General features: G+C 52.2%; 1 protein-coding gene across 1 annotated transcript; it reads left to right on the top strand.

Annotated features, from left to right (window-relative positions):
• Positions 1-8,957: 8,957 nt before the first annotated feature.
• Positions 8,958-12,714, top strand: HD553DRAFT_313567 (uncharacterized protein). The gene is made up of 8 exons (XM_046180250.1): positions 8,958-9,162; positions 10,349-10,424; positions 11,187-11,220; positions 11,302-11,315; positions 11,385-11,470; positions 11,537-12,061; positions 12,124-12,302; positions 12,373-12,714. The coding sequence occupies exons 1-8, from the start codon at positions 9,073-9,075 to the stop codon at positions 12,404-12,406; spliced, it is 1,038 nt and encodes a 345-aa protein (XP_046035837.1). The 5' UTR covers positions 8,958-9,072; the 3' UTR covers positions 12,407-12,714.
• The last annotated feature ends 108 nt before the right edge of the window (positions 12,715-12,822 follow it).

Genomic DNA, 12,822 nt, shown 5'->3' with positions numbered 1-12,822 from the left:
TTTGACAAGCATACCGATAGTTGAAGATGAGGTCGAAGGTGATGATGAGTCGAGAGGACGCTTCGTCATTCAAGCTCAAGCAGCTAAGCAGCGCTGCGAGACGCGTACCGCGGATACACAAATCCTCCCATAACGTTCACTGAAGGACGCGCGCCGGCGTTTCACATCGATTGCTCGGATTCGAGCTGGACGCTTCAACATGCAACAGATGGAGATAAGTCTTAGCAATTTAGCAACAGATTAGAAGGGTATGATCTCGGACCCATTTGACCGGCTATCCGATTTGAACGGTAACCTAGCTTCTGACGCCCATAGTACCGCGAAGGACGCTCTGTCAAGGCAACACCACGATTCACTCGACGAAGACAACACACAAAAACGTCGAAGACGTGAGTACCGCTCGATCTTCACTCCTCTTGTCTCGCCGACCAAAGACCCTTGCACCGACTCTTTATCCCTTCACAGAGCTGCCTATGACATGACCACGCCCCCGATAGCCTCCCGCTCAATCCTTGGCCTGTGTTCGACTGTCTGCGCCTTATGCTCAGCCGCAGGCGTATGTCCCTTATCATTTGGCTAGTCAAAGAGCCATGGACTCGATCTAAGCGTTATCTCAAGGCTGCAAACAGGAAGAAACAACACGTTGTATAGGTATGTCGGCGAGTGCGCTTCGAGCTCCAGCAGATGTATAGGTGCAATCCCACTCAGACGAAAGCAGAGATGGAGAAGAAACACAGATATATTGCAGCAGAATTCCTAAACATACCGAGCTTCAACTATAAGATCATCAAACATCGAGAGGAACTCCGGCTAGAATGTGCATGTGGGAAGGTCTATTTGTCTAAGGGTGTGTTGGCGCGCGTGTTTTGAGCTGACTTGTCAGAGAATTGACTTTGCCGGAATCTCTCTTCAGGTCCGGGAAGGATTGGATCTTCGACTGTAAGTGAGTCAAGTCAGTGGATAGAGGTCAGCGGTTAGGATCGGTGCAGTCTGCCGACCTTACCTTAGTCAAAGAGCAATTCACGCGTTCTAAGCGTTATCTTGAGGCTGCAAACAACAAAAGAGGTTCCGAGATTGCAAACCAGACGAACGAGGACATCCGCAAGCCTATGTCTGACGTGAACTTCACTTTAATGATGGACAAGTCTGATCGGTACGTCTACTCGTGTTCGCAAAGTCTTACCCTGTAAATTTATAGGTGATGCCCGTAATACTGGTCCGTCTAAGCGGTTTTGTTTTATGGGAATGGATGTCTGTATCCTCTTACGCCTGTCCCGAATTTGACACGATTAAGGTCTGAGCGTGGCAATAACCTTGACGTAATGTCCCTGTACTACCAAAACTTTATCGATGGAAAGGTCTTCCGTGGAAGCGCTGCACTTTGCAAGGTCTGTCAAGTTGTAGCTGTCTACTATATATTGTCAACATCCGCTTACGGCACGCCATGATATATCTTCTGAGGTCGGTGTCACGATATTCCCGACCGCTGAGCAGATGGCATGGGCCGCAATAGTCGTTGGAAGCGGTAGTGGATACCGAGGACTGGGACGAATCGTTGCAGATCAACGTAATGCAGAGAAACAGGCAGCGCTTGCCTCCAAGAAGCAGGCCAATATATAGGATACCAAGAACAGGCTGACTACATATCTTACTGGGCAGAAGGTCAAGGACAGCCTGAATACAGGACACAACATTCAATATACAACAGCAGTATGGGCTTTACTCATATTTCACTTCATGATAAGACCTGCGCATCTGGAAGCTGCCCTCCAGGCGCTAGCGTTCTTACAAATGTGAATACCATACGAGTACTACAATCCTCGTCTGCCGCGTGACCAGTCTAGATATAAAGATGATCGGTTGCATCAGACCACCCTTCATAAGTTTTCGTAATGATAGTCGCACAACAGGCGGCAACGACGTGTAGCCCCCACGCGGTATGGCATATAGATGCAACGTTGATAAGGCAGGCTCCCAACATCGAGCGTAGTGGCGTACCAATCGAGGCTCACGTATGTGTTAAAATCGGCTGCACCTACCAAAGTCCTGTCAAGCTGCGTCAGGAGATCACGCAGTGCCGATCTGAGAGGATGATCATACTCCAGATTCCCATACAGAGGAGAAATAGAACTTTCCTGTTCAAGCAAAACGATGTTTCCGTTTTCGCAGCGTTGTATAAACCAGTGATCGCTCTGCGATCATGAGATCGAAGGCAATCTGCGATAAGCCCATGCATCGAGAGAGACGAAGATTCCACACACTCACTCCTGCATCTCCGCTGTGCCAGCCCGGGTCAAGGTCGCTTCTTGCCTCTCGCAGCGCTACAAACGCTTCTGATATTCCTCGAAGTACATCCTGGGCTTCGTAATGCACCACTTTGCTTCCTGTCCGTCTCAAGAATTCCCTGTAGCCGGGATGATTGTGCTGGACACAACGGAAGTGGGGAACATCCACGTCAATGCCCATGAACCACAACTCGGTCCTATCCAGGTCGGGTTGAGGTGATGGCTTTGGGGGCTCGGAATCTGACCTCTCTTGGGATGTTTCGGGCTCGGAATCCAATCCCTCTTGGGTTGTTTCGGGCTCTCCTGACCTTCTCTCTGATGTAGACATCATTGCCGTAGTGGTAGAAAGCAGTCCAGACAAGCTCGAGACACCGCTTTCAGTAATAGGATGGGCCGATTCGCGGGGTGCCCTGAGTTGTCGTCTGATAGACTCCACTCGTTCTGCATGCTGTTGATGCATCCTCCCGATGCGTTGCTCGTGACTGTTGATTCTTTCAGGCATGACGTCACGATGAGCGCATGAAACTTTGGTGATCTGAGTGATTGGACAGATCACCGAATATCCAGGCGTTCCTGCTATGCGCGAAAAGAGCCTTACTGGGCGAGACTATATGGCCGACATGAAAGTCGATGCCAGACTAGAAAGGCGACTCTCCTTTGTCCTATCCAATAGATGTCAACTGGCTAGGCGGCTGTTCACAACTCTCTACCTGGTGCCACATGAATGCGTTTGCCCCGCCACCGCTCCGGAGACATGGAGGATGACAACAAGATGATCTTCAGACGTTCCTTTGTCGTCAATCAGACCACTGAATCGACGATTGCGGAGGGGAGGCATCTTGTCCGTACCAGAGATTCCGCAGGATAGCAGCCTGGCTTACGTCAAGATCACACGAACGGTACCAGTAGCTCCGAATGAATTGACATGAATCGCTATGATACCTACATTCTGTGATACCAATCTCCCTATCTAAAGGCGACGTATCATTCAAGGATTCATACTGTGGGGAAGGTGCAAGTGGTTGACCCTAATCATCAAAAAGTCGCGTGGAGAAACCGAGCAAAGTCGACAACTCGCCTCCTTTGTGCCAATTCTGGGGCGTCTCCCTGCCGTTTCATCGTGCGCGCGACCAAGGTCGATCGCGGCAACGGCAGCAATACCTCTGTGCCTCACATAGTAAGATAACACGTTGTCGGACCTCCTTTGATCCATCATCACCAGGCCACGCGCTCCTTGTAGCGTTGCACCACCTTGGAGTCAATTTCGGCAAGCTACCGAGATCCGTATCATGAGGCAGAAAGAAGCACGTACTGGTGAAGAAGTCCACTAGCAGGGCGCCTGCGTTGCAAGCGTGGTCGTTCTTCTACCTCTTAAGCGCTTTGTTTCACTCTTACAGTAGTGTCCAAAGGAATCGGTTTCTGTAATCTGGTACTGAGACCATCAACATGTCTTCACTACGAATCTCGATGGATGTAAAGCGATCAACGGGTCATGTGTTTAGGGCATTGTCCCAAGTACAGCAGTATACTCGTACATTTACTCAGGAACGGAAGAAATGCATCATAAACCCCTCACTTCTTCCTAAGGGACGGACGACCTTGCATCTGTGATAAGGGCCAAAGGGGAGCGTCCAGACCGTCTCGCAGTCGACCGAGGCGCGAGCGCGACCATGCACCAGACTCTCCATCAGGCTGTGCAACTTGTTGATGACATTCTTGTCCCGGTCCATCAACTCGTAGGCAGGTGGTTTCTCCCCATCTTTATCGACGAATTTGAATGCGTTCTCGTGGATGTGAGCCGAGCATTATAGCGCACGTGCCAGGTCTCTACAGGAGCGCCTGAGCTCTCTTCGACCGCTCCGAGAGAAGGCCAATAATGAGCTGCAGTCATCAAGCTAGGTTGCCAGTTCTTCAGAGCTCTACCCCGCGCCTCTCTCAGGGCTTGAAAGCGTTCTGCGTAGCTTTCAAGAAGGGCTTTACACACGAAGTGCGTCTGGTCTGTTCCCGGTTCGATCTATCTGACCCAAGGCCATAATACTTCGATCATATGCGCCTTTGTCGGACAGCCCGTTAGGACAGGTCTCGTTCCCACGCTTGATGTCTCAGGAAGGGTATCCCCGGTCTGACGAGAACTCTGATCTCCTATACCGGACATACTGCGCGACCCTGATTCTTCCTGAAGATTGCCTGAAGGTCGGCCCGATCGATCGTGATGTCCCGATCTAGACAAGGTGGACAAACGAGCGCTGCTTGTGGAGTTCGATGGTGTAAATCGACCATAGCTGGGGGGCTGGACTTCCAATATAAACATCGGATCGGTCATGATCGTATGTGGCGACCTGGAGACCGCAGATCCAGAGATACCAAAGGCGGCAGGAGGACTTCCCCTGAACCGCGTGAATCTGTCTCTCCCATCATGCGGTTCCACATTTCAGGATTCCACTTGTCGTTTGGCATGGCGATCCGGCAGTATCGACCCTGTTGAGGCGGATATGGCAGAAATCGGGCTTCCATACTCAATAAATAACGGAAATTGCTTGGTGGTTCTGTAAGAGGATTTATATTGATCCCTGCGGGAGGGCGAGCTCTGCACTGAGAACGAATCGGAAGTCGAGCTCCTTTGTTTCAACGTGTAAACTCTGGACGGCGCGTGCCGCGACGTCGCTACTATCCTACCCAGATAACCGCGAGAACCTCGGCATCATTGTCGGCTCTAGAGGCATCCACTTGTCCGGCTTTGGTATGTACTTCCAGTCATGCAAGTTTGGGCAGCCAGATGCTAACAGGGCGGCATGACGTCAAACGAAAATTGCATCATCATCTATAGAGCAAGACTTGTAGTTTGAAATATGGAGTTTACGCAAATAAGGCTCTGACGATACAAGCTTGACGGTCACTCTTTCCTCGTTGAACCCCTGATCAACATCACATTTTCTCTTGCGTCGACTGTGACGGACGATAGTCCGCTCCAGGCCATCATAGTCCAAATCCATACACCGCCTTGCGATGCTGGAGATTCCGGAAGACTGGCCATGATGCGTTCAAGAGCGGGTCGAAGATGACGCTCGTCGCACAGATACCAATCTCTAGATGTCCAGTTGAAGTTGGCGATTAATCACAACCCAGACGGACGAGGATTAGGCCCGTTGCGACTGATAAGCCTTCCCGAAATCCTGGGCAGAGGCATTGCAATGCGAACGTCTTGAGCTCTGTGGATTTTATCACATGAAAGGAATACAGCGAAGTCATTTAGATATCGCTTTCTGTTTTGACAATTTTACTGCACTCGCAGAACCACCAACGACCTCGAAATACAAACGGTGTTTCGTCAGCTCGGCCATTTGTCGTAGCGCTTCGGAAAGGCCCGGTAAGAGGCTGGGATCGACGTGCTGCAGAGAGTATCGGGGTTGATCTGCCATAATATCACCAGCGGAATCGTCCTGCGCAGCGGTCATCCCGTTTTCTGGATCGTACGATGGAGCAGGATCGTCGGAAGGGCTGTCTGAAACATTTGTGGTCCGTATCGATAAGAGATACACCGCCAGGACCCTGTTGACCTGAGTCCGCAAAGCTCCTGATTGTACCCTCTCTCGACGAGATTCCTGAGGGTTAACTTAGAATGGCATTGTCGTCCCTAAGCGCTGGAAAACGTGAAGTTTCCCGTAACTCTTTGCAGATGAAGCGGTCAAGCGTTTCCAATATTCGTTCCAGTAAGCAAGCTTGACAGCTATGTAGTTATTGCTACGGCAGAGGTCCTTGTGAGAGCGTTCGTTGAGCGGTGTTCCCTGATGAATGGTTTCTTTGTTGTGCTAGCTCGTCATCGGTACAAGAAGTCGTTTCAGCTGGGGATCCTAGATTCTTGGAACGATATTAAATCCCGACGTATGCAGATTGCACCTGGTTGTGTGGTTGTGATGCGCCTATACCAACCGACCGCAAGACTTTCATATTGTCGTCCTATTGTGTCACGTTGGAGGTGGGTCTCATCTCACCTCATCGGTCGAGAAGCTTTCTTCTCGATACGTCGAGCATGCAACAGACGTTGCAGAGCGTGAACAGTAATGCCGATGCTGAGAACGGGCAGCCGTACTGCTCCTTCATTAGAGGCCAGGTAGGATGATTTTGTTCGGGTTCTCATGCGTCGCCGTTGGGATGAACCCATGATTCGAGCTGCCGACGACAGTGGACTTTCACCATAGGAGTAGTAGTCTTGGTATGTGTCGCGAGCGAAGGCTCCGACATTGTTGCCGACCCTCCTTGCCGACCCACCTCGCCGGGCATGATCACTCAGCCTAGATTTCATCACCACGCTCGTTCCTCTGGATCCTGGAGTCACTCCGTGCGGTCCTGTTGCAAAGCGCTTGACAGATATGCTTTGACGGACTCCGTGCTTTTCGCTCTCGGCAACCGTTTTGTTAACCACTTGCGCCTGCGCGATCTTGATGGTTCGACCAAGTCCGTAATATGCTGCGACAGGAGAGGCACCGGCCGTTCGCCCCACAACGCTTCTTTTCGGTTCCATTCAATCCAGACTGCAACTGTAGCCAGAACAGGTCTGCCCATCTATCCAGAGCATTCTCGCACTCTTCGCGCCATGACGCCGAAAATCTGCGCAATGACCCCTTTATCGAACATTCCAATCATCTCCCTCCCCCGCCGGATCTTGCAACAAGATCCCTCCAAACCCTCCGTCCGCCTCCTCATCCTCGTCCCCAGCTTGCCTCGATTTCATTGGCTCGCGAAGAGGTTGAGGTTTCAACCACCTATACGTGATCGACACCCTCGTATCCCTGAGAATCCTCGTTGCCGTCCTGTGTTTCGTCCGCTTACTTCTTGTCGCTGTTGGGGTTCTTTTCCTCTTCCTCCGATTGTTCTCGGTAGCAGGGCCCAAAGCTAACGTCTCCTCCAACTTGCCCGCTTGTCGGCGGTCGGGTTTATCGCTATCTTGATCGCAACCCTCGGTCGTACTACCACCAACACCCCCACTATCTCCATCAAACGCACTCTCACCATCATCGCCCTCGCTCTCACTACCACCCTCATCCTCCTCAACACCCCCCTCATCATCCCAGACCCAATCCTCCCCCCTAGCCTCGATCCCATGCATCCAGCTCCACCTAGCTTCCCCCGACAAGATGTAGATAGTACCTTTCGGTAGGTAGACTTCGTACGAGGTAGGTCTTTTCTTTCTCTTCTTCTTTATCTTCTTCTTCTTCTTTATCTTCTTCTTCTTCTTTGACAAGTTCGGTGGGTTTGTTGATTTGGATGATTCGGATGAGGAAGGTGGGCGAGCAGGAAATCGAGACTCTGTGTGCGGTGGAGCGCGTTCGTCTGCACCTTCTCCCCCATCTTCTTCCTCGTCGCCATCTTCCTCCTCCTCCTCCCCCTCTTCCTCCTCTCCTTCCTCCTCCTCCCCCTCTTCCTCCACCTCTCCCTCTTCCTCATCCTCCTCTTCGCCCCACAACCCCCCCTCCCCATCCACCCCATCCCCATAATCTCCATCCCCATAATCCCCGCCCAAACAAACCTCCACAAACCCAACCACCACCCCGCTCCCCAGACAAACACCTACAATCCCATCCGTATACCTGTTTGGGAGGTCTACGTGCGGGGTGATCCCATTATTGTACGGTGACGCGTGGGAGTCGGAGTGGGAGAGGGAGAGGGAGAGGGGGAGGGATTGTGGGAGGGGGTAGAGGTTTAGGATGGATTGTCTTTGTCTGTGTGTTTGTCTACGTGGGTGGGTATGTGGTTGGGGATTGTGTTGGGGGTGGTGGTGGTGGTGGTCGTCGAAGAGCAACCGAAAAACTTCTTCCGGGATCCTTGGTTGTAAGAGGTCCTGCACGATACGTAGCGTCTTGTTCAAGAATTCCGGAAACGAGTCATTTTTGTTCTCGATAGTTTTGTCTTTGTTCGTCGAAGCTAGAGTTGGATTCGTTGTCGAGGTCGGAGAAGAGGCAGAGAAGCGAGAGGTAGAGGTAGAGGTACAAGTGCCAGGGGTAAAGGCAGAGGTAGAAGGGAAGAACATGACCTGATCCCGCTTCCCACCCCTAAACACCCCTGCACGGGCAATCTCCCCCAGTATCTCGCCTACAATATCACCCAACACCGAACCACAAAAGTCAGCGTTACGAAATAATACAAGAAATCTCGAATTTTGACGCAAGGCAGATATCCCAGAAAGACGAGCATAGCAGCATATAGTAGCAAATAGTAGCAAATAGGAGACGAGAGACGAGGGGACCGACCTTGAACGTCCTCCGGTAAGAGCCCTGGGAAGACGTACAACCCCGGGATGGGCGGCGTGCTCCTCCTGGCTGGCTTCATGTCGTCGCACCAAGCACCAAGGTTCTGATAAGCTGTCAGCTGTCAGCTATCGGAGACAGGCGGGTGAAGTGCGAAAACGTTACACCAATTCACCGACAATTGATTTCAACAAGTCAGGCTGTCGACAACTGGAGGGCAGCTATCGGATGCTAAATCCGCTTCCGATGCGGTGCCACGCTAGTATCACGTGACCGCATACATGCGCCTCACCCCCGGGGGAGTTGCTTACCTAATCCAACTCCTTGCATGACGTAGCGGGCGGGGTCACGGGGCGAGCGGAAGCTGATCTCTCGTCCCGCTGCCAGCTAGGGGGGAAGGTGGGGGAAGTGATCGTCGTCGTCGCAGATATGATCTGGACATCAGCTCTCACTTCTCCCCCCTGACCATCTTCAACCACACACACACACCCGCTAGACCAACCCTTCGAAAGACGCTACATCGAACACATCACCCCTCAAGCATGACCACCGTACCCAACGCCGCCGAACAGCAGGACCAACAGCCTCAGGTCCCCAAGGCCATCCTTTATTCCTGGCAGACGTCCGTATGGGTGAGTCCAGGGTTGACTATCATCGATTGTGTGGGGTGGAGTGGAGGGTCGGCTGGAGAGCCGGGTGAGAGGAATCGTTTGAGGGGGAGGTCTTGCATTACAAGCCAGTTGGGAGGTTCGAAATTCGACGTTTGGGGTCGATGGTCGACGGTCACCGTCACCAGGACAAGAACTCGTCAAGAAGGCTCGGAAGGATCCCTATAAAAGATCAAAGGGGGGTACCCATCCCCCTCCCAAACCACCTACAGTACCGCCATTCCCCAGCTCCTACCTCCTACCTCCTACCTCACTCGTCCGAGTACCATCCCCATCTTCACCACAAATCACACATACAGTACCGTGCCTACTATACTATGGCCCACCTGTTTGCCTTCGTCCCCTCGAACTCCGAGGAAGACAACTCGTATCCTACCCTTCGTCTGCGCTTTTACCGCCGGGATGAAGCTCTTCGCCGGAGCCGGATCAATTCACCAAGCTCCAAAGCTACCAAACTATTAAAAATACTATCGCTCGATATCCGGGCTATAACTATAAAATCAGCTATAACTGGAGACGCATATAAGCCCGGGGGAGGGGGAGGGGGGGGTCGAGCTCCGTTCTCTACTAGCTGGACCTACGAAGGGACACCTATTTTTCCCTTTTTTACCTCTCCCCCTACTACCTCCAACCACGACCACTACGTCCACTCCGTCCTCTGCGATCTCACACATCCTCTGCGATCGCTCACAATCGCCATCACAATCGCCATCACAATCGCCATCACAATCGCCATCACAATCACAATCACAATTGCAACACATTACATTGCACTACGTTGCATGACTACGGCTCGATCGACATCACCCACATCCTTTTGCCTACACCATACCCTCTTACTCTTGCCGTCACCTCTTAATCCCTGTTTCCTCGCTCGTGTTCACATTACATTACACCCTCATTCTGACTTCGAGACTCCCAACCCCCAACCCCGTCCTCATCGTTGATTGACATCCGAAGTCGAATCCCATCTCCGAAACCCCGCTGGCGAAAAGAGACTGGATCGCTGACCTTGTTCTTTTGTTCTTTTATTCTTACCCTCATCCTCATCTTGTTTTCGATTTGTGGTTGGATCCGATCGATATTCCGCTCTGCATTGAACGCCGCCTCGTCAAATCGGACACTCGGGACTTTGAAACAAAAACGATAGGCCACCGTCCCCCTCCTCTGTCTACACGAAAAAGGGTACTCGGCGGACGAGTATATCGTCAAGCAGGTCGATATCAGTGAGTTGCCACTCTTCTTCTTCGATTTGGTTTTTTTGACCCTGTTCGGGGTGATGGTCGTGGTTGAGGTTTCGGGGCTGGGGTTGGTCTGCGAGATGGGTTTCAGTTGGGCTGGCGGCGGTGGTGGTGGAGGTGGTGGTGGTGGTGATGGTGGTGGAGTTGTGCTCGGATCGGATCAACCGAGTGTAAGCCACGCCTAGAGCGGGACAGTTGGCTGCTTTTCGAGAAGAGCTCAAGCTCGATCAGGCAGGCTCGCTATGAGATTCAAGCTCAGGTCCAGACGAGGCATACGGTCGCACTTCGCACTTCGCAAAAAAAAAATAAAAATCGGAAAACCAAAAGGAGGCCACGATTTCGACCTCGTTGCTGGTCGTGCGCAGTCCGAGTTCCCGGACGATAAACGACCTCGACAGGTCGGATCTGAATTATCTCTGCCCTCAACGGGTCGAACGGACGGACGTTCGAAAAGAGTATGCCTGCGGGGCGGAATCTGGGTTTCATACCGCACGCAAGGGTGACAGTCACTAGACTGCGCCAGGATTCCCGAAAACGTATATTAGTATCTCGTTCGTTTTAGGCTATGGAGTTAAGGGGGAGCAAAAGAGCCAGAGACGTTCGTCGAGGCGGGTCAGGGTGTCAAGGATTATTTTCTCGTCTAAGGGAAGACAGGATTCTTTCCATCGGTTCCGCTGAAGATGCCGTCGCGTTGTTTCATAAAATATCGGAGCTTGACTGATCTGGTCTTTTTCTTCGATGTGATAGCCAAGGGAGAAAACTTTTCGCCTTCCTACTTGAAGTGAGTCGACCTGTTGTGGCCTATGCGATGGCGAGAGAGATGAAGAAGATGTTGATCCCGCTTTGTCATCTTCCACCATAGGATCAACGCCAATGGTGAATAACGCGAGTTGAAGCTGGTCAGAGTACGTTTGAAACGCGTTTACAAATCGATTGATTATGCAGGTACCATCCCGACCCTCGTCGTCCCGACGATGGAGACCACCGGTCCCGAGGTGACTACCAAGTACAGGTCGTTGAAGGATACCATGGTAGGTTGCGTGCGAATTTCATCCCTCGAATAGCATGCTCATTGACATGACTCGACCCGGCTGCAGACCATTGCCGACTTTTTGGACGGCGCACGAAACGTCAACACCCACAGCACTACCTCGAGCCTTCCCGCCCCGTCACTGCGACCCGCCACGATCGACTCCAAGACCCTCTCCGACTCGCTCATCTCGCTCGTTCACATGCCCACGGTCGACCCGAACTTTTTGTTCCTCTCGGCTCGTACGTCCGACGAGCTGGACCAGAAGCGTAAAAACCCCGCCGGCGCGTTCATCCGAGACCGACAGTCCGCCTTGAAGCGGTACATCCAGGAGGCCGAGTCGATCGCCCAGGCCAAATCGCAAAACGCCGGTCAGGGCGCCGACGCGTTCGAGCAAAAGACGGTCCAGTTCTTGAAGGAAAAGTTTGCCGCCAACATGCTCTTGTCGGACATTTACGAGGGTACCGCGGGTGAGGATACCGAAAATGGATTCTACGAGGCCGCCAAGAAGGCCTGGACACAGAGCTTGCCGGACGTCCTGACCGAGTTGGAGAACAGGATCAAGGGTATTCACGCCTTGGGAGATCACATTGTGAGTTGCTTGGCGATCAGGTATTATTTCGCACCCTGGACTGACGGATCATTCCTTGGCAGTCCCTGGCCGACCTGCACATCATCTCGTTCTTGGCCCGCCTGGTCGAGATCTCTGGCGGCAAGGCCGATTCGGCAGGGATCAACGAGCTCGAGGCCCAGATCGGGACCGGATTCAAGGTCGGCGAAAAGGTCCGAACGTTCTGGACCACCTGGACGGCAAGGGAGAGCTTCCAGCATGTGTACGTAGTGGATCAGTGCTGTTGAGAGCTCGCCACGCAATGCTGACCCCGCCTGAGCGCTCGTAAACAGCTTCAACTCGGACTTTGCCATTCACCACATCTAGGCGGTCGGACTCGATCCGATCTGTCGCTGGACTTGTCTCACATGTAAATGCCTCCTTGACACGATAAACCCGATATGACGACCTATGCCCAAGATTGCTGTTCGACTACTTGTCGCGCCAACATCTGATTCCTCGTTCCTGCTTCCGTCAATCAGCGCTTTCGTTTGGCCAAAGCAGCCGGATTCATTCTCCTGGCTACGTCTTACTCGCCCTTGATTCTTCGCTAAACGACGCCTTGCCTCTGTTCATACTCGTTAAACAAACATACCGCTATAAAAAATGAAAATGAAAAAACAAAAGTCCCTTATGCCGCACCATCATGCTATGCTATAAGATGAGGATGGACACTCCATACATTTCCGCTATTGAGTGAAACGCGCTATAGCGGAAGCGAAGCGCCGCAGGGGAAGGAGAAG

This window comes from Filobasidium floriforme (assembly GCF_021052385.1).
Source record: "Filobasidium floriforme strain CBS 6241 chromosome Unknown HD553scaffold_14, whole genome shotgun sequence".
In the NCBI taxonomy this organism is placed as follows: Eukaryota; Fungi; Basidiomycota; class Tremellomycetes; order Filobasidiales; family Filobasidiaceae; genus Filobasidium; species Filobasidium floriforme.
Note: the sequence above shows the minus strand (reverse complement) of the source record. Positions and strands in the feature narration are given on the sequence as shown.

What these genes read in the sequence shown, in the direction of transcription:
- HD553DRAFT_313567 (XM_046180250.1), top strand. Translation starts at nt 9,073, where the DNA reads ATGACCACCGTACCCAACGCCGCCGAACAGCAGGACCAACAGCCTCAG. An exon ending in CGTCAAGCAGGTCGATATCA is followed by an intron (nt 10,425 to 11,186) that starts GTGAGTTGCCAC and finishes TCGATGTGATAG; the next exon opens with CCAAGGGAGAAAACTTTTCG. An exon ending in ACGCCTTGGGAGATCACATT is followed by an intron (nt 12,062 to 12,123) that starts GTGAGTTGCTTG and finishes ATTCCTTGGCAG; the next exon opens with TCCCTGGCCGACCTGCACAT.